Source organism: Phaseolus vulgaris, chromosome 6 (genome assembly GCF_051622355.1).
Source record: "Phaseolus vulgaris cultivar YP4 chromosome 6, ASM5162235v1, whole genome shotgun sequence".
Lineage (NCBI taxonomy): Eukaryota > Viridiplantae > Streptophyta > Magnoliopsida > Fabales > Fabaceae > Phaseolus > Phaseolus vulgaris.
Window position 1 is genome coordinate 36,685,852 of NC_143503.1, and position 20,221 is coordinate 36,706,072.

Here is a 20,221-nt window from a genome sequence, read left to right on the forward strand (position 1 = left end):
ACCTTCTAATACATGAATGGAATAAAGAATTTTTTAATCGTGTCGAGATCCGTCACTAATATCTATAGTCTCATTTACTCCTTATCAAGTATAATTATAACTGTTTCGGTATTGTTAATATATATTCACATCACTCAGAAGTTGATATTAAGGGTAAGTTATATACTCTTTTCTCCTCAAACCCACAAAGACACATTTTAAGGACAAAATCGTGACAGAACACCGACCTCCAAAGCAGATAATACCTCAAATGTGATGATTAATCCTAGTGATGTTATCTCTGAGACTTAAAATCGAAACAATGACACCATTTGTAAAAACGAAAATGTTCCTTAGCTCTTCACTTAGGAGAAATTCTTCCCTCCCTTAAACCTTGACTGTTGACTTATTTTGGTACAATCAATATATTAAAAAATCTCCTAAAATTCAATCAATGTGGTCTTGTATTAGTAAAGTTAATTTTCAGAAAATTCAACTAACCTACCTTACAAATTTGATAACTAGCCTCCAAGTTAGGTGAAGCTTAAATCATCTAACCTAGTCAAAATTAGATCAAGGGCAATAATACTTGAAAATAACATGGGAATTGAAAGAATAAAAAAATTATTTCAAACCTAAATTAACTTTAAAAATATGAGTTTTGTAGACTGAATTCAAAGGCATTTCTCCATAAAAAAAAATAAAAAAAGGATGCAAAGAAGATTTGATTTGACAAGACTGAATCGAAGTAATGGAATGAAAATTGGATACGAAAATAATATGAATGGGTGGAGTTTAAGTTCGATTCTGAGATTCCCATCACAAATTTAAATTATGGATGGTAAATAAATAATTACGTAGAGATAAGGAGATAATAGAAGAAAGGACAAAAAAATTAAAGATGTGAGGATTAAAAACAAGATAGATTTAGAAAATGCATTACATCCATAATTTTCTCTTTTAAGGTTAAGCACTTATAACCTCTTAATTTTAAAAAAACAATACTAATTATATTTTTATTGATTGTTGTCTTATTATAATTATTTCATTTTTCAAAAAAAAAATGTAATTTTAGTAATGAATATACAATTTTTAGTTTTAACATTTATATATATACAAACTTTATTTTGGCATTCTCCAAAATTGGTACCTAGACGGTTGCCAACCTTGACTGGGTTCAGAATCGTAACTGAAGTGAAAACTTTTAAATCGTGCATCCTCATGTTAATCCTTTTATTTTTAAATAAAGAAAATATTTAATGCTTTAAAAATAATAAACATATTCTTTTTTCATTGGAAAAATTCCTTACAAATATTAAGATTTATGATAAACTTATATAACATTTATCTTAGTTAAACTTTTATTTCAAGATGTGACCCTGCGTCAAATATAGAGCATTCATTTGTAAGCTCATACACGATTAACCGAATCAATTTTTGTCTGAAAATCACTAAAAAGAGAATATTATTTTCTGTATAAATAAATCTATGAAAACAGAACTAAAAAAAAAAATTAAAAAAATGACAAATTTATAATTAATAATGAAAATAAAAAATAAAAGCAAGTACATGCCCCCATAAATCTCTGCTTTGGTAAACTCTGCTGTTTATGCTATAACCACAAACAAAACCGAGTAAGTTGCAAAGTGTGCAGAAATAAAAGAGGATATCATAATTAGCACTTAGTATTTAATTACATAGTTCCTCTCTCCCCAATCCACTTTTGTACAAATTGAAGTTTAGTACTTTAGCAAGTTACATCATTATGTCATAACCCCCAACCATCTATAAACAGAATTATCCTGTCACACTAAAATAACCATAAATAAAATCAAAACCATATTTCATTAGACTACAATATCTGAACTGTGAAACCAAAGTGCATGCTAGCTATCATATTCTATTTATATGCAGCGTTGGATCCAAGTAATTTGAACTAGAAATATATACATGAAGACGATGTTAGGAGTCCCCAATGCCAAATAAAGCCAAAGTGGCCCCATGTATTTACAGAGGGGAAGCTTGGATCAGTTAAATGCTATAGGAATGAAATTGTCATCGTCTAAAAGCATATCAATATCAATCCAATCCTCCACACCATCAACCATCCCTTCTTCAGAACTGGTCAAATCCTCGTTAGTTCCCTGCATAACATTAAATGACAATGAGCATATCATTAAGCCAAATATTAATGACCCTAGACCCAACCACAAGTTAACAAAATACCTTGGGTTGACGGAAGTCCTCGACAACATTTAGCAGACGCCGGTATTGGGCGCGTGCCTCTGGATACTGAGCCATGGACTTCACCCTTGATAATGCCTTTTTGATATTTTCTTCCTTTTGTTTCCGTCCCTCCTTGAGAAAATCATAATCATCTTCATCTTCATCTTCTCTCGGAGAATCATTGTGTTGACTGGGGACTTTATTAAGCGTGTCTGGTCGAAATCCACGTAAACCACTACCCTTGCGCCTCCAACGTAATATGATCTTCTCTAGGATTCCCACAGACCAGATGATTGGTTTATACTGTTTCCGTACCTGGTGACCTCTTACATGGGCCTTGACACCACAGAATTCAACAGTCAGTGGAAGTAGCATGTGTCATGTGGAAAAAAGATATGTATTTTTTATGGCAAAAGAATAACGAAGAATAAGTAGTCATATTTCTTCTAGGGAAAGGGGGAGGAGGGGCAAAGCTGTTTGGAGAACATCAAGTTCACACCTAAGGCTCAGGCCAGAGATAATTGAACTAAAAGCTTTGGGCAGACTCTGAAAATACCTTTTTTTCTGTAGCTTCCTAAACTAAAAAGGAATGCGAATATCAATTGTGTGATCAAATTTTTCTCCTTTACAACGGGGGGGTAAGGAAAGACATGTAAACAATAGTGCTATATATAATTGTCTTTAAGGCTTCAAGCTCATGATTTTATGTCTGTTAAAACATCAACCCTCCAAGTAAATGCATGTTCACATTTTGGATTGTTTTCTCCACTTACAATCTGAATGTGCGATCTAAATGTATACAACGGTTATAGAAGGAGCAAAGAGATGCAACAGTTTTTCCATTCTTTACCTAAGATTGTATCAATCAAGATCTCTCCAATGAAATCAATTTTCCACCTTTGGTTTCCAAAATAGAGAAATAATTGATAAGATGATTTTATGAGAAATTAAGAACATCCAACAATACTCTGTTTTACACGAACAATATTAAAAATGAAAAATCAGTAAAAAGAGCAGATCATTGAACCTGGATTTTAACAATTCTTTGGCGAATCATCAAGAATTCTTTTCTCTTCTTCCAACCACGAAACTTTTTCTGTATGTGTATTGCGGCAGCATTGGCTAAACCATTTCGTTGTCCAGATTTGCAAGCCCTAGAAGCTAGAAGAGATAGGGCTTGCTGATCTAACAATCCAAGCTCATCATCCCCTTCATACTGAGTTAACTGCTTCCTCTGAAATGACTGCATTCTGAATACTTGATGTATACGATCAGCGGCTTGTGTTGCATTACGCACAGCAATAAGCGAATCCTTGAGACAGAGGGTATCTGGCATATCACCACAGAGCACAGGTGTTGCAGTTCGTTCTGAAACTGTCTGCACCCCTTTCATTCCTGAAATTTCTTGTCGACCACCTTTTTGATCATCCATTGTGATGGTTTCAAGTCTGTGAGTTAATGAACACTCAGCAAGAAAACCAGAGATTCCTTTGTGCCCGTTTTCAGAGGCAAGATCTGCAGCTTCTCTACCAGACAGAAATGCAGGAGATGGATCTGTCCGTGCTCCACAATCTGCTCCCATGGACACCAGGAAAGCAACTGTCCGCTCTCTGACAAAAAGACAGAATAATGAGAAAAAAAATTGTGTCATGCAAAACATAACATATTTGAGAAACAATAATGAAATAGAAACCTTCTGCTATTTTCCTTTAACTGATCAAAGCAATGGTTCTAGGCGTAACTTATTTTAGGTAATAAACAGACGTAAATTTGCTTCATATACTGGAAAACGAATTTTGTGAACAATTTCACCCTTGATAAAAGTCTAAAATATGAAGAATATCAGATCAGTTAAAGAAGGTTCGACCAGATTACAAGACGTAACTTATGCTCAATCAACTGGACTCAATGAAGAGGGATAAAAATCTGAAGGAACTTTACCTGCCACAGAATGCAGCCCAGTGAAGAGCAGCCCATCCATTCACATCTCGGAAGTTGATATTAACTCCAGAAGATATAATTGGATTTATGGCCCAATCATAACCAAGAACAGCTGCTAAGTGTATCACACCTTGGCCATCCTTGTCTAATACATTGGGCCCTTTACCACTCTCAGTTACTTTGTGAAGAAGCCATGAGTACAGCTTCTCTTTAATCTGCCTGTGAAAAAGATGCTCCCTCACCCCGTGTTTGGATATATCCAATTCTGTAGTTGGTTCATCCTTAATGGAATATTCCTCTTCCTCTCTCAGTGAAATAAGCTTGAAAATTAAATTCCTTTTCTCCATATCACCCTCAAAAGAATGGTTTGAAGGGTTCACTGGCTTTAAAGTAAGAAAATTCTCCAGTCGGCTATGAAGCTGCATTTCAGTTGAACTGCCAAAAAATTCTGCAAAATCTACATTTCTAGCAAAGTCTTTTCTGAAATCAAATTCCCGCACTTCACTACAAGCTAACCTATTGGAACATGTTACATAGAATGGGACCCGTCCAACTTTATGACGAGGAGCTTGACAACACAAAATTCCATCAGCTAAAACCTCAGCTGGAACCTCAACTTCCCCAAACATACAGGACCAGTTACATGTTGTCACCTCCGATTGACTCTTAAAAAATGATCCAATAATCAACACCTGTATAGTTTTAAACAGGATAAGATGCCAATCAAACTATACAATCAAGTAACAGTGACTCAATATTAAAAATAAAGGAGTAAAACCAATTATCATATATAACATACCAAAGAGGAGGGGAAAAAGAGGGAAGATTGTCAGATGTGTCAAGAGATACCAAGATATAGAAGAAATGCAAAATCGAGAACATTGCAAATTAAGAGCAACAACAGATGAAATTAAGAGCTATATATACACAGTTTTATAATTATTTTACTTTATAAAAATATCTAATACAGAACATAGATAACGTTTATAACTTTTTACAAAATAAAATAAAATACTCGTGTAATCCTGTGGCCTACATTTCATGCGCATACAAAATTATTACCAAAACATAAATTGTATTTGAATTCTTACACAAAATGTGAGAAAAATAAGTAGGAAAATTATAATAATGAGCCAAAAAGCCAGCAAAAAAGTTCAAATGAGTAACAAAAAGACATATAAACAGGCAAACAGATTATTTAAATAAATGTGTTAACATTATAAAAATGAGGAGCTAATCTTATATAATCATAAATATCTAGATTATGTATGTATTATTACGAACATTTTTATTTATTCCTATATCATATCTTTGTTATTAGAAGAAATCTCCTTTATTTATTATATTAATTTCATTTTCTCAATAAAGCACCAGGGCTGTCTCACAGAAGCACGATTTCATCTCAGTGTTTCTTTCTTCCCTATAATTTAACATGGTAGCTAGAGCCTTTTTCAAAACCATGTTGGCTCAAGACCTACTATCTCTAGAGGATTTTTTTTTAAATCTTTCTCCTAGGTATCTCTAGAAAAGTATATTAATACAATAATGTATAATATATGATAATGATCATATAATAGTAATAGTAATATATAATATATTATGTGATTACATTAGAAGGAAAAGTAGGGTTGAAAAAGAATTGGAGGGAGAACCCTCAATTATATAGATTTTCAAAAAGATCAGTACCTCAATATTTAACTCAGCATAAGCCCATTTAGGTGAAAAATCATTTATACTAAACAGTTGGTCCTGAGAGAGAGATGGACTCAATGAGCTATCATCTATCACATGCTGGCATTCATCTGTACTCCAAGAAATACCAGGTGTGGACTGCATATTCAAATCAGCCACCTCTCCAAGTTCTTTAGTTACCCACCGAGAGAAACTATCAACCTTCTTCAGGCTCTCATCTTTGTCCAATAGTGTGCGTTTCACATTTGAGCTATAGTTGACAGATTCTTCATCAGAAACTTTAATTGCAGAATTGGATTTTAGAGAATGTTGAGATTGTCCATCTGCATGCTCTTGTGGATAGTTTTTCTGCATGAGCTGCTCTTTTGGATCGCCATTAAAACTGTACAGGATCGGAGCAATTTCAGAACTTGTATTACGAGTTTCATACCCTAGTGAACTGGTGCCATAATCAGATCCAAATTGCAGACCAAATGATTGGGGGGTTAGGGTTGACATTGGCATATTTCCCGAACTGTCTTCAAAAGGAATCTGCATCAAATCAAATAACAAAATGAATAGTTATATTTTTTGGCTAAATCTGCTAAGTAATTAGTAGTTTGAAATTACACACAAGAGTAACCGAGGCTAAAAATATCAGTTTCAAAATTAAGCAATCAAAAGATAAAACAGACACCAATCCAACCCAGTCATGGCTACCCAATAACTTAATTGGGAAGAGTTCAAGCTAATAAAATACATATCTTACCAAAAGGTTGAATATGGATACATCCGAAGAAACTGTAATCTGGAGTCATAGCATTTTTAAAGTCCATAAACAATTCAAAACCTTTTAATATGCCACATGCAGCCAAATACCAGATAGTCCCATAAAACTGTCACATTATGTCTATTCCATCTAAAACAAAAGGTGTTTGGTTCAAGAAAATGTTCTCTTTTTCATTTTCTAAAAATTCCTTTCATTTCCAAGTTTTCATCAATTTGAAAATGTTTGTTTAGATTTGCTAATCATTTTCTGTTTTTCTTCAACAACTTTTTCCACTCTGTAATTTGAAATGTTTATTTATTGAATGACCTCATCCTTTTAACTTGCAGCTTGTGTTCTGAGACTGAAACATTCATATTGAAGTTGTACATTCATCCTAACTTACATGCACCCAAAACAAAATTCCATCTAACTAATTTGATTATAAGGCAGTGTTATAGGTCACAATCAGTTCAGAAGATGGTTTGGGAGAGAATGCACAACTTTAATGGAAAGATCTAGTTATTGTCTCATTGAAATCCATGGTCTCAACTTTCCAAGAGATAGAAAGTAATGGATATAAAGACATGAAAATCTAAAAAATGGCATTACATCAGTTTGAAGATACTGTTTTTTTTTTCTGAAATGATATCAAACCAAAATGAAAACAGAAAATGATGAAAATAAACAGGCCCTAATAGTTGCAGATGAAGATATACTATGCAGATAACAGTATGTACCTGCCAACTCGATTGGAAAGAGTGAGAGCTCTCTGCTTCCACGGTGAGAACTCTTTTGCCTGATAAAAGGTCACCAAAAATGGTATGTTCTTGTTCAAGGACACTACCCATTGAACTAGAGGGCATTGAAGAAAATGATGCAAGAGAAGGATCATTATGCAAATTGGCAGTGCTTTCCAAGACAGTGTCCCATGGTGCCACGCCATGTGTTTTCTCACCATCAAAATACGTAGTGTCATTTCCTCTAAATTTATCCTCATGAACAACTGGGATATAATCTGTTCCAGAAATTGATGACTGTCCATGATCACCTAAAATTATTTGAAGATATATGGGGGAAAACATGTGTCAGAGAACGCCTAATAAAAAATATAAAATACCTGAGACAACCAAAATGAAGGGAGAAACCTGAAAAGGAATGCATATGATATGAACTGTTCACACCACCATCAATCTTTTCTGTCAATGGACCATTCCCCATATGTTGTGACTCATGTAATGGGCGCAACCCAGAACTAATTTGGTGGATATCCTCTGGAAAGAATCATGATTAAAAAATTTAAGGGTGATCAAATAAATGGTCCAAAGTATTACACAAATATTTGTTGTATCAGTAAACCAAGATAATTAAAGTACAGGAGAAGAAAATAAAAAAGAAAAAAGAAAATTTTCTCTATAAGCTAAAATTAATATCTACAAGTCAATTTAAATATAAACTAATTTTAACTTGAGGAAAAACTCATTTCCTTTATCCTTCCTGTTTTTCTTCTCTTCAAATATTTTTATGGATAAGTTTATTCCAAAACATTCTTAACATGTTAATTCACTTCACAGACCACATAAAAAATTTTAACCCTCGTGAAATAAACTGAAGCAGAATTACCAGAATCAGCATCTTCACGTAAAGACATCAAACTGCTTGATGGGCTGACAGAATCCGTGCTAAGTGAAGTAACCTTTTGGGAATCCTCACCTTCGGTATTCACTACAATATTTTTGTTACCCTGAGAAATAAACCAGAATAAATTCATGAATAAGTCATACCTGCACTCAAGCTAATTAAGATCAGGACTACAAAACACAGCTTCAAATTCTTCCTGCCCGATTTCAAGAAGAATATGACAAAAATAGATTTTGAGATCTCCTCAGAAAGGATGGTACCAATAGTGTTTTTATCACCATACCAAAAGCTTAAGATGTTGGCAGAGGTGCAACTCGACTCATAATACTAGGTCAAACACAAGCACTTTCCCATTCAAGCAATTGGACGAGACCACTGGCTCGAATCCAACCCACAAACCCAACATATACATATATATGTCATGACCCCTTGGGCATATCATCCCCTCCCTCTTGGGAAATTAAATAACATAAATAGCCACAATGTCTCTTGTCAGATGGATTCAGCCATGGGTATGACCAAACGTTATTCCCTCATCCTCACCCCTGAACAAGAAAACCAACCCTACAAAAAAAATGTAACTTTACCCTATTTGGATAATTTTTTCAATAAGCACTTGTAAAAAAATAAGAAGGAAAAAGGGAATAAATTTCTCTCATTCGATAAAATTAGATTATACAAAATCTGTCGAAACTCTCTAATTTTAACTTTAAAAAAAGTTTATTTTAACTTATAGGAGAAACTTGTTGCATTTTTTCTTCTTATTTTCTTCTCATATAAGCGCTTACAAAAAGGTTTATCGAAACACAAATAAAAACAATGTCTTAATTTTAAAACTTGATCATAATCTGGATGTATTTAATTTGATCATTGAAATAGTGTGACTATCACAGCTTCAAAATCAAACTCTTTTAACGGCATGTTACCATGCCAGTAGGTCTTACTGATAGTATTAAAAATTAACATTGAGAATTGATCAAATTGAACTCTTTCAGTGGCTGTTTCATCCTGCATATACTTTCATTAACTCCTTTAGTAACACTAGTTAGAGCTATGGTTATTATATAATAAAAAAACAAAATGAGTAGCAATAATATCATTAATCATTCATGATGGTTCAACATAGACTACAAGAACTGCAGCTGCTACATTCTTTCCCTTTCAAATGCTTCATCATATTTTGTAAAACATCAAAACTCAAGTTATGGAGGACAAAGGTTTTAACAAAAGTAAATAATAGATAGAATCCAAAAGGTAGAAATGAAAGAGTTATAAATGATAAAAATACACAATCATTGGAAGGTAATAACAAGAAAAAGTAATGACAGCAAAAAATATAAAGAAATGAACAATATACCTTAACTTCCAAGTAATGGACAAATACTATGTGCATCATATCCCTGCAATAAAAGAAAATTAACAAGAAAACCACGTTCTGATTAATTACAAGACATGAATATCTCGGTATACGTACATTGAAAGTTCATATTAGTAAAGATGCAGCAAAATATTTAAAATCCAATAAGATTTAAAAATGCCATCTACAATTTGTAGATAAAGAAGAAATTACATTAGGGAGAAATGGGTGAATTAGATGATCACAACTAGGGGTAGGATAAGAAATCCTTCAAAAACATACACAAGGAGAACAGGGAAGAAAAATGCAGTAAAGCTTCTCAATCAACTTGTCTAAGCCAGAAACTCCTTTGAAGTATACAAACACCAAAAAAAGCGAAAAATGTACCTCCAGTGCTCTATTCACTAAGTTTGGGGCAATAAAACACCCTTAAACAATTTTATCTATAAAATGACATGAGAACCAGTACTTGCAAAGAAGCTTACAAAGTAACAAACACATGAAATATGAATACAATCTAATTTCCAAGACATATTACACAAAATATTGTAAGTAAATTAATTCATACTCACGGTTCAAGCATCCAGTAGCTTCGCCTTTGAAAATTTTCATTATCTTCTCCATGGGCATAGTAGCAATGCAACACATCAACACTTCCAACCTAAATTTGCTTAAATGATGTTACAACCCACTGAATAATTATATAATGGTATAGACACTTGCTTAGCAATTAGAGAAGACTAATTGAAAAAGTTCCGATCATCTTACATATAAGCTAATTACACAGATTCGCTTAACTATAAACTCAACACTTAAGCAAATTATAAAATCACCTTCAACTTTTCATGAGCTTCTTTCACAGTTTTTCCGTCCTTTTTCTTTCTCCAATTATGTCCATCCTTTCTGAAGTATCTCAAAACCTTTCTATCAAATAGAAAAAGTGAGCCACCTGAAATCATGAAATAAAAGTCTAAATGATGTCTTTGTAAGCATGAAGTAATGATAGGATTGTCATTAGTAGCTAAAAGATAGAGTGAAAATAACAACAAAGCAAGTTATAGGAAAACAAAAAAAAAATACTAATAATAATATCCTAAATCCTGCTTAATTGCGAAGATTATGCAATAAGTACATAAGGTGCTTTTTTGCTACCAAGCTTCACCAAACTTTTTTGACTGAATAATGTGCCGGTATTCCTTGAACTAAAATATAAAGGATCTATTGGAACATGAACACCTTAAGTTCAGATGATGAAAAATTAAAAAAAACTTCATACAGCTTCAAAAAGAATTAAATCCAGTTAAATGAACTCAAGGAGGACAATACTTCCATTTTGAAACACATTGTTCAGCACCTAGAAAGAAATGATTAATTCAGAACAAAATGTTCATAAACACCATGTTCCACCAAACAAGTCAATGGAACATCAGTTAGTAGAAGCTTCTTGGGCAATTCATCCGATCCATATATCTAAAGTAGATACACTTGGTGCCAATTAATTTATCAGTAACATGCAGTAACCATACTTGGTGGCCTGTTATGAGGTTCTGAAGTGATTTGAAACATCCGATAATTACGAAGAATTTCACAAATTTCTGCAGGTCGCAACCACCGATGCTGGGCTTCAAATTGTAATTGCTGAATATCTGCAAATTGATATCAAGGCATTTGGTCAGATATTTTATTACAAATTACATCCCACAGACAACAAATACAATTATATCACATATCAAATCATGGCCATAAAAGCAACATGCATCAATAAGAATATTTTTGTAATAATAGAATAAAAATAAAATATAAACTGACATATGAAACTAACAGCCACTGCCATTCACGAGTGCAATTTCGAGGTCAGAGTATCCAGTACATAAATTTAGCATCCTATAAGCCACCCCCCAAAAAAATCAATTAGGCTACCAAATATATTCCTTTCTTCAAATCTGGTTTTTTTAAGTGATTATTTGAAATAGCCTATTGTGTTCAAAATATTTTAAATAAATAAAAAATGCGAGATTTTGACCAGATAACTGTTTTTGAGTAATGTTGTTACAATCAAGATTACATGAGATCGGGAGGGGGATTAAAGATCGTAAATTGAAAGAGCCAACCAAATGAAGCAAGATTATACATAAACATATCCATGTGATAAGGAAAATATTGTGTAAGTAGTAACGTTGCTAAACTTGAACTGAAAATTTATATCCATACATTTATATGGGTAATTTTCCTTATACCTATAGAGGAGTGCTGCCAACATACTCTTTAGAACGCACTCTTTCTTGTTTGTAAAAATTTATTGGAAAACACAAAATCATGACAGAATCATAATGCTCTTTTTAGTTGCCTTTAGTTTGTTTGTTTTTTGGCAAGAAAAACCCCTGTAATGCATGTGCTTTTTCCGACAAAACCATTTTGAAATAGCTACAAATTTGGCAATACGACTAGGTTAGATAATTTGGGGGGGGGGGGGGGGATTGAAGATGCATATTAGTTAGTTTCACCACTCAGAATCCGAAAAAGAAATCGATGCAGTGAAGAAATACCTATCAATCATTCATATCATACGACCCTAGTTTCAAAGACGCTGTAACACCTAAAAAAGCGTAATTAGACTGAAAAAGTACCAAAATGGTTATTTCCCCAAATCAATTGGGCACAGTTTTAGCCAGCCTCAGTAAGGGCCAAACCTTACGTCCATTCATTAGCCAAACCATTGACAGTACCTGACACTTAGACCCAACATCAAGAATCCACTCAATGAAGGAAACATTCAATAGCTGAAGCTCCGTAACAAGAAATCGCGTCGAAAAAACACTTGAATGTTCAGGATCGAAGCATTGCACGGGAAATTAAAAAGCAAAATAAAAGAGGCGATTAGAAAATGACCTAATGGACGACGCAATCCATAAGCAGCTCCCTCCGCCATGGCGAAGACTGAATCTGAGATCAACGCGAACGACGAAGGACAGACAGAGACTTTTTTTCTTTTTTCTTGTTTTTTTCTTTCCCCCTCAACTCTTCAGTGACGTGATAAAGTGAAAAACTGATACTGTATATTTCCTATTTATATTATACTGAGTACGTACTCTCTCAAACATTTATATCATAAATGTTTATCTCAGAAATTTTAATTTTTTGCATAATAATGAATTTCATTCTTTATTTTAGATTTTCTGATAAATTGAAATATTAATTGTTCGGAAATTAATATAGTGAGTCGATGGGCAGAGTATATATTTTTTCTTCGAACGTTGATATCATAGTATTTATATTTTTATATATTTTAATTTATCAAAACGTATTTTTAAGGACAAAATTATGATATCGGTGGTTGATGATATTTCTGCATAAATATTATATTGAATTATTGACGAAAAAAATCAAATGGGAAAGAAAAAAAAGTGTTTAATAAAAATAAGTTATGCAAAAAAAAAGTATAAAAAAATTGCAAGGTCAATTTTTCCAAATGGGGTTTGACCTGGTGAGAGACTAGCAGATGAATAACGCGTTATGAACATGTCACGTTCACGTCATCTTCTCTCTCCCTGAGCTACACTGAGAAATAATTTGAGTTTGCAAAATCTCATAGTATTTTATTCAATTTATATTTTAATGATAAATTTTATTTTAAATTTTTAATATTTTTTTGTTGGTTTAGACCTCACAATTTACTTTTCATTTAATGTTTTTAAAATATTAATAAATTTTTTTAATTCTTTATAAATTAAAATATCAAATTGAAAATAATAATAATTAATTTTTAATGAGTAAACATGATGATAATGATAATACAAACATCTTTGTCATTAATTAAAATATACATTGATCATTGAGTATTCTTCTCGAACAAAGTCGCGACTAAGATAACTATTACATTTTTTTTCGGTTAGTCGCTTTTGACTTATTTTCCTCTTTGAATAACTTCACAACTCACAATTCTCCCTTCGTTCTTTTACTCTTTGTTCTTGTAAACTTTAAGATCGGATGGTACCAGCAAAAGACACTTTGATGCTCAAGTGAGATCTCGATATTCGGTGTTTGGTGCAACTAATGTGTGATGATGATGTATTTTTTTATTGAAATGTGTGACTATTTATATGAATATTATTGATCTTTTGTTATTGGGTCAGATTATGATTTTGGATCATAATTAAAAATGTATTATTTAATATTTAATTACTGTTTTGTCTTATTAATCTCCTATAAGGCTTAATAAATTTTGTTGTGTCGGTTGCCTTTGACCGGATGACGAAACTTCCACCTGTCGTCCATCCCTGACTGGTATAAATATCAAACTTAACTTTTCAAATGATAAATTGATTAATCAATCTTTTTTTTTTCTTTGGGTTGAGTTTGTTTTTTTCTTTAACTTTTTTTTCTTCCATTGATAGTTTTGAGATTTGAGAGTTTGATGATATATACAAAAGAATAATGATTTTATCAAATAATAGAGTTGCTCGAAGTGGAGTTGAGATGAGAGAGTGATTGAAAATAAACTTTATTTCATTTGATAAATGAGATATTGTGTGAGAGTATGTTCTTTCTTTGTGTTGCCTTAAAATAAAGAGTTAAGAAAATTAGTAGAAAAATTAGTTTACATATAAAACTATTTATTAATATTAATTTAAAAAATTAAAAAATAATTTTATTTTAAAATAATTTATATGATAAAATACTCTATAAGATATATTAAATAAGAATAGAATAAAAAAAAAATATTTACACTTAATAAAATGAGAAAGCTACTAACATTTCTTATAACCTGTGTTATTTTATTTTAATGAATGTAAAATTTAAAAATTATTGTTAAGAGTATAAATAAACTAACCAGACATAATTTTTAGATATTTTTTAAGAATATTTTTTTCAATAAAATATTTTCGTAAATTACAAGGGATAAAAAGCACACTATAGAAACAGCTGAGTAATCTGGCCTCTGCAGTTGAGATATGGCTTCGTCTCTTTCATTTCCAATTCCGTTCGCAATGGATTCGCTGTCGTGTGTGACGGTGACGCATATGGCACTTTCCAAACCTCTGAAGCACCATCGTCCTTTGGCCAGAGGCAAAGTCAGAGTTGGACCGCTTCATCGCCGCCTCAACTCCGTTGCGCCGTTCCGGTGCTCTTCCGCCGCGGACGACGCTGTCATCACTCTCCACGTTGGGGTTTGTTTTGACTTTGACCTCCTCGCTTCATCTTTTTTTTTTAAAAGATTTCTCTAACGGAATCAAATGTAGAAATTGAATTCCACTTCTCTTTCCAGGGAATGATGTGCGAAGGATGCGCTAATAGCGTCAAAAAGCTTTTAGAAAGCCGAGTAAGTGATAGTAATAGTAATATTTATGTTGTTCCAATTTCAATTTTTCCATTTGTTACAATAACTACACAATATGTTATAACTTCGAAAGTAACCTAAGTTTATGTTCTTATTATGTGTTTTGTTTGTGTTCAATGATTAATGGAGTGGACAGCCTCAAGTGTTATCTGCTCGTGTAAATTTGACATCCGAGTTAGCAACTGTTTCGCCTGCACCTGAAGAAAAAACGGCACCAAATTATCTAAAGCAATTAGGGGAGGAACTTGCTCAACATTTAACTACCCGTGGTTTCACTTCTACCCTTCAAGGTATGGTTTTTTATGTTGTTGTTTCTATTTGTTTTCATTATGGGGCTCAATGTTCCAAATGTCTCTGTATTTGTTTTTATGAATTTATATAATATAGAAGAAAGGTAACATCTAGTGTGGTGATACTTAAGTTTATAGAGAGGAAAGGTACATCCTAACGTTTAAGTAGAAACAAGAGAGCGAAAAAAAATTGAGGAAGAGAGATAATAGATCCATAGATGGACAAAAATGTGATAGAAAATGAGATGAAGAATGAGATATCCATTGGGTATACAAATGTAATAACCCTTATAAACATCATAGGCATGTTGTAGTGATGAATTTTTTTGAAACCTTACCTAACCTTGGAATTATACTAAAATTCTCCCATGCAACCACATTCAATTCAACAGAGTGGAGTTGAACCCACACCCTCCCTCCCCAGCAGAACAAATGAAGAATATTGGGAAGGTGCGAGAGAGGTGCATGCATATTTTCCTTTTCATGTACAATGCTTGCATTCTTTTCTCCTTAATTTATCACTCAATACTCCTCCTTTATTGGTATTTATAAAATGAATAATTGAGAATTTGATAATCCTTCTATGTTAGTGCCTTTTGCCAATTGTTCCTTGCATATTTGTCTTAAAATTGTATGCTTTGTTAAGCTGATTTTCCCACATATAGTTACCCATGGAATTGGATTTGTATGTAAATTCATATTACTGATGAACACATACCTCTTTCTACTCCATTGACCAAAAATCCCTATTTGCCCTCCAAACACTATTTGGTACCAAATATTTGTATATTTTTTCTTCATTACCTCCAATATCTTCTCCTTTGGTAAATCCCTAAATCAAATTCTCTAATACATCCTTAATAACTTAACCCTCTCCTAAATCGCTAAATCAAATCCCTTAATACATCCCCAATCGCTTCTCCCTATCCTCAATCGCTAAATCAAATCCCTATTTATGGGACCTTGACTTCTTATTCCCTAACTAACCTCAATCCATTACCACTTCCCCCCTTCGACAGTATGACTATCCTAGAGCGTGAGCTTCCTGATTGTCTTGGCAGAGAAGTAAACTCTATTGTCATCAATAAAGACTTTGAACTTTGTCACTTCTCAAAACGTGGAACATATACATGTTCACATTAGCAATATCTGTAAATGGACCAGAACAGTTGGGAAACATATGACATGCACCTAACCTTGTCCAACTCAAGCTTCACACGGATGATGGGGATGATGGAGCAAGGCGTGTTGGCAACAAATAGGGACTTGATGCCATTGATCATTAGAATTTGGTTATCATGGTTGTGGAAGAGACGAGACACATGAAGATGTTCCCCTACTAGTGGCGGTCAAGGCACAACCACTAGGGTGAACGAATTGTAAAGAGCAAAAGCATAGTGGTTGATAAGGAGAAGGAGAGGGGAGTGGGTTTGGAAGGTAGATTGATGGAGAATTTAAGCCACTTCGATGTTGCTCTTGCCTCTTTGCTCGTCCTTGCTTTTCACAACCTCAGTTATATGCTAACAACCCCAAACCTTTACTTTTGGGTCAGTTATTTTTTGCATTCACTCTTCAAATTATTTCAAATTTGTAGCTTTTGTCTTGTTTGAGCTTCGAAAACACCCGTTTTGTGGTTGTGTTCGGGAAATTTGTGGCAAAATTGAACATTTTTTCAATGATTCAGGAAAATTGGCTTGTCTTTCGCTAAAACCGGACAAGATTGTTCCACGCTTTGAATATACACTTGAAGGGTCCTCTAAGGTTCCAACTTTGTTGCAGTACTCAAGGTGTAAGGTATGGTGGTGATTAACGACATTCTTGCCGCTATGTGCTTTGAATCATTTGATTTATATACTTGTTAATGTTAGTTTTATCTATAATTGTGTTTCTACACAATACAAAGGACATCCATTGTCAAATATGGAAGTTTTAAAATAATGTTGTATTGTTAAATATTGAAGGTTAAGGTTTATGATCTTTTGTTTAAAATAATGCTATTGGAAAAGTTCACAACCTTGCATATTACTTTGTACACCGAGTCTCTCTTTGTTGGTCACTTCTCTATGTTGGGATAATGCTTCATATTTCTCTACATTCGGTTGGTTTTAAATTTCTATTCTCTTGTGGCATCGTTCTTTGTTGACTTCTGAGTAAAATTGTTTTCCTTGCTAGGAAGACATGCACCAAAGGTTCCCATCACTGATAGTTATAGCGAGCAATATTTTGATGTTCTCTATGCCTGATATAGCTTTGGCTGAAACTTGTGAGGCTGGTAACTCTTTTTTCAATATGCCTATATTGCTAGCGGTAGCCCTCATTGGAGCCACGGTTGGAGGTAAGGTAGTGAGATTCCTTTATATGGTTATACTAATTTTCCTATTCCAAGGTCTTGGAGAGTGGAACTTCATTTTGTTGCAAGATGTTTGAGGAAATTATTTTTGTTTGTTGCATCACTGAAATATTTTTTGTGTGCAACTACAAATCTTTAAATGCACGAGTCATGCGGAAGTTAAGAGTCTTAGCTATGTGAAGCATGGATGCATCATGAAAGCTCAGTTTTTACTTGGTGTCTTCAGGGTTGCTTGCTCGGCAAAGAAGAAATGAATTACAACGAGTAAACGAGCAATTAATCCAAATCAATGCAGCGCTAAGGAAGCAAGCCAAAATTGAGTCTTATGCTCCTAGCTTGAGTTATGCTCCCATTGGTGGTGGTAGGATACCTGATAATGAAATTATTGTTGACCCAAAGAAGCAAGAGCTAATTTCTAAGTTGAAAAATGGAAAGAACTTTCTAAGGAATCAACAATTGGATAAAGCATTCACAGAGTTTAAGAATGCACTTGAGCTTGCCCAGAATCTACGGGATCCTATCGAAGAGAAAAAGGCCGCTAGAGGTCTAGGTTTGTCATCTTTCCTTTGTTGCTTATGAATCAAAGGGATTCCTCAATTTGTTTTTTGTATGTGCGTGTGTTAGATGAATGCCGAATTTTACAAGGTGCTCCATGAATACAATTGAAATATTGCCTTACAGGAGCTTCATTGCAAAGACAAGGAAAATATCGAGATGCTATTAAATACCATTCCATGGTTTTGGCCATCTCTGAACGAGAAAGGGAGGACTCAGGGAGTACAGAGGCGTTTGGGGCAATTGCTGATTGTTACACTGAGCTTGGAGAACTTGAGAAAGCAGGTCAATTCTATGACAAGTATATTGCAAGATTGGAAAAGGACTAGCATGACATGTTTCATGTGGATTTCTTTTCTCTTTCTAATCCCCTCTATTTGAAGTGATTGATTTTTTTGGCCGGAATTGCTTAAATTGACTTTTTGAGGCTTCATGGAAAGGATATACCATGTTTCAAAGATTGAAATATTAGTCCTTAAGGTGAGATTGTTTAGATATTAGATTAGATTGTTCTTATTTGCATTTTTATTTTGTCATGGATAATGTTTGAACTTAATGTAGTTAGTAGATAGTTTTATAATTTCAAGGATGTTGTTTGAATTTGATGTTTGAGTATTTAACATATAATCTCTAGGTATTGTTGAGTTGAATTTGTATTTAATGCATGTTATATTGGTTTACATAACAGGTATATAATTAATTGCATATTACAAAGGGATATTTTTGTATTGTTAGTCAATTGTAAGAAATTTTTAGATAACTTTTCAAGATTTTCCACAAATTTATCAACGGATTAATCTATCAGTAATATACCTATTGAATAGTTCATGGTTAAGTTACCCATGAAATAATTTGTGAGTAAACTTACACAAAAAAATTTGTTAGTAATAATAAATTTTCCTGTAGTATGGTGTTTATGCTTGTTAGAATATTATATTAGATTGTTCTTATTTGCATTTTTATTTTAGCATATATATCATTGGAACTTAATGTTAGTAGATAGTTTTATAATTCCAAGGATATTGTTTGAATTTGATGTTTGAGTATACAATATATAATATGTAGGTGATGAGTTGAATTTGCATTTAATGCATGTTATATTGGTTTATATAACAGGTATATAATTGATTGCATAATACAAAGGGATATTTTTGTATGGTTATTATTATATGAAATTTATTTTAGATAATTTTCCAAGCTTTTTTTTTGCAGATGTATGAACGGATTAATCCGTCACTGATATAGTAATGGAGTAGTCCATGGATAAGTTATCCATAAAATAATTTGTTAGTAAATTTACTTTAAATTTTTGGTTAGAAATAATGAATTTTCTTTTAGTGTTCGGTTCCATGTTGTTAGTAAGACAGTTTGAGAACTAACGTTTTTATATATTTGACTTAAAACTTTGCATCTCTAGTATAATAGTTTGCAAATTGCTATTAAATATGAATAAAAAACTTAAATCTGTGATATGATGATGGACATTATGCATTTTCAATACTAAAATTTTATTTATGTAACCCTTTGTGGGTTAAGTGGCAGATAAAGAAGATAGCATCTGAAGCAGTTATTTCCTCAGTTATATAAAGAAGATAGACTCAATGATATCTCTTTTAAGAGACTATGTTGTTATCAAATCTTATATTCTCCATTCTCAGATGTACAATACAGTTTTATAACAATTATTTATGTTACAAAACAGTTTCTGTATGATTGTGCCATATGTATGTGTGTAGATTTGTCAATGCACAAATCTATAATTAACAACCATTTAGTTATCCAGAATTTCACTTTATGCTGAGTTGTTTGGGATTTGTGTATGATACATGCCACATTTAAACAACTCCAATGTGAAGATTTTCATATCAGAGCATACTTGAGAGTTAAAAGTAGAATATCAATGAGTCATGAAACACAATTTCTTTTTATTCTCCTGGCTCACAATCACATGCACTGTCTTTGGCCATAGATTGAAAAGATTGGAAAGTGCAAAAAAAAATCTCAATAAACTTCTCTAGTTATATAAAAAAGAATTACAAAGAACAAATCGTGTTAAAAAATTAATCATTTATGTATGTAAATAATAATCTATTCGTGTTTTGAAATG

The 20,221-nt window shown here is 32.8% G+C and overlaps 2 protein-coding genes across 7 annotated transcripts; one reads left to right on the plus strand and one right to left on the minus strand.

Moving 5' to 3' along the window:
- Positions 1-1,628: 1,628 nt before the first annotated feature.
- Positions 1,629-12,657, minus strand: LOC137832792 (calmodulin-binding transcription activator 2). Its single transcript, XM_068641135.2, has 13 exons — positions 12,471-12,657; positions 11,108-11,227; positions 10,415-10,530; positions 10,154-10,242; positions 9,582-9,624; positions 8,207-8,327; positions 7,732-7,857; positions 7,324-7,634; positions 5,833-6,369; positions 4,147-4,838; positions 3,233-3,815; positions 2,206-2,541; positions 1,629-2,123 (listed from the first exon to the last, which is right to left on the minus strand). Exons 1-13 carry the CDS (start codon positions 12,508-12,510, stop codon positions 2,007-2,009), a joined length of 3,231 nt encoding a protein of 1,076 aa, XP_068497236.2. The 5' UTR covers positions 12,511-12,657; the 3' UTR covers positions 1,629-2,006.
- Positions 12,658-14,487: 1,830 nt separating this feature from the next.
- Positions 14,488-19,915, plus strand: LOC137832794 (protein FLUORESCENT IN BLUE LIGHT, chloroplastic). Of its 6 annotated transcripts, none has more exons than XR_011084608.2 (8): positions 14,488-14,749; positions 14,848-14,901; positions 15,056-15,209; positions 16,894-17,003; positions 17,382-17,544; positions 17,786-18,109; positions 18,241-18,594; positions 19,651-19,915. XR_011084608.2 is itself a non-coding variant. In XM_068641138.2 (7 exons), exons 1-7 carry the CDS (start codon positions 14,534-14,536, stop codon positions 18,441-18,443), a joined length of 1,224 nt encoding a protein of 407 aa, XP_068497239.1. In that variant the 5' UTR covers positions 14,488-14,533; the 3' UTR covers positions 18,444-18,700. The 6 variants fall into 6 exon arrangements, 2 of the variants coding, with proteins under 2 accessions (XP_068497239.1, XP_090159253.1); XR_011084609.2 differs by having other exon boundaries at positions 19,657-19,915; XR_016521360.1 differs by having other exon boundaries at positions 14,511-14,749; positions 15,049-15,209.
- Positions 19,916-20,221: the final 306 nt, after the last annotated feature.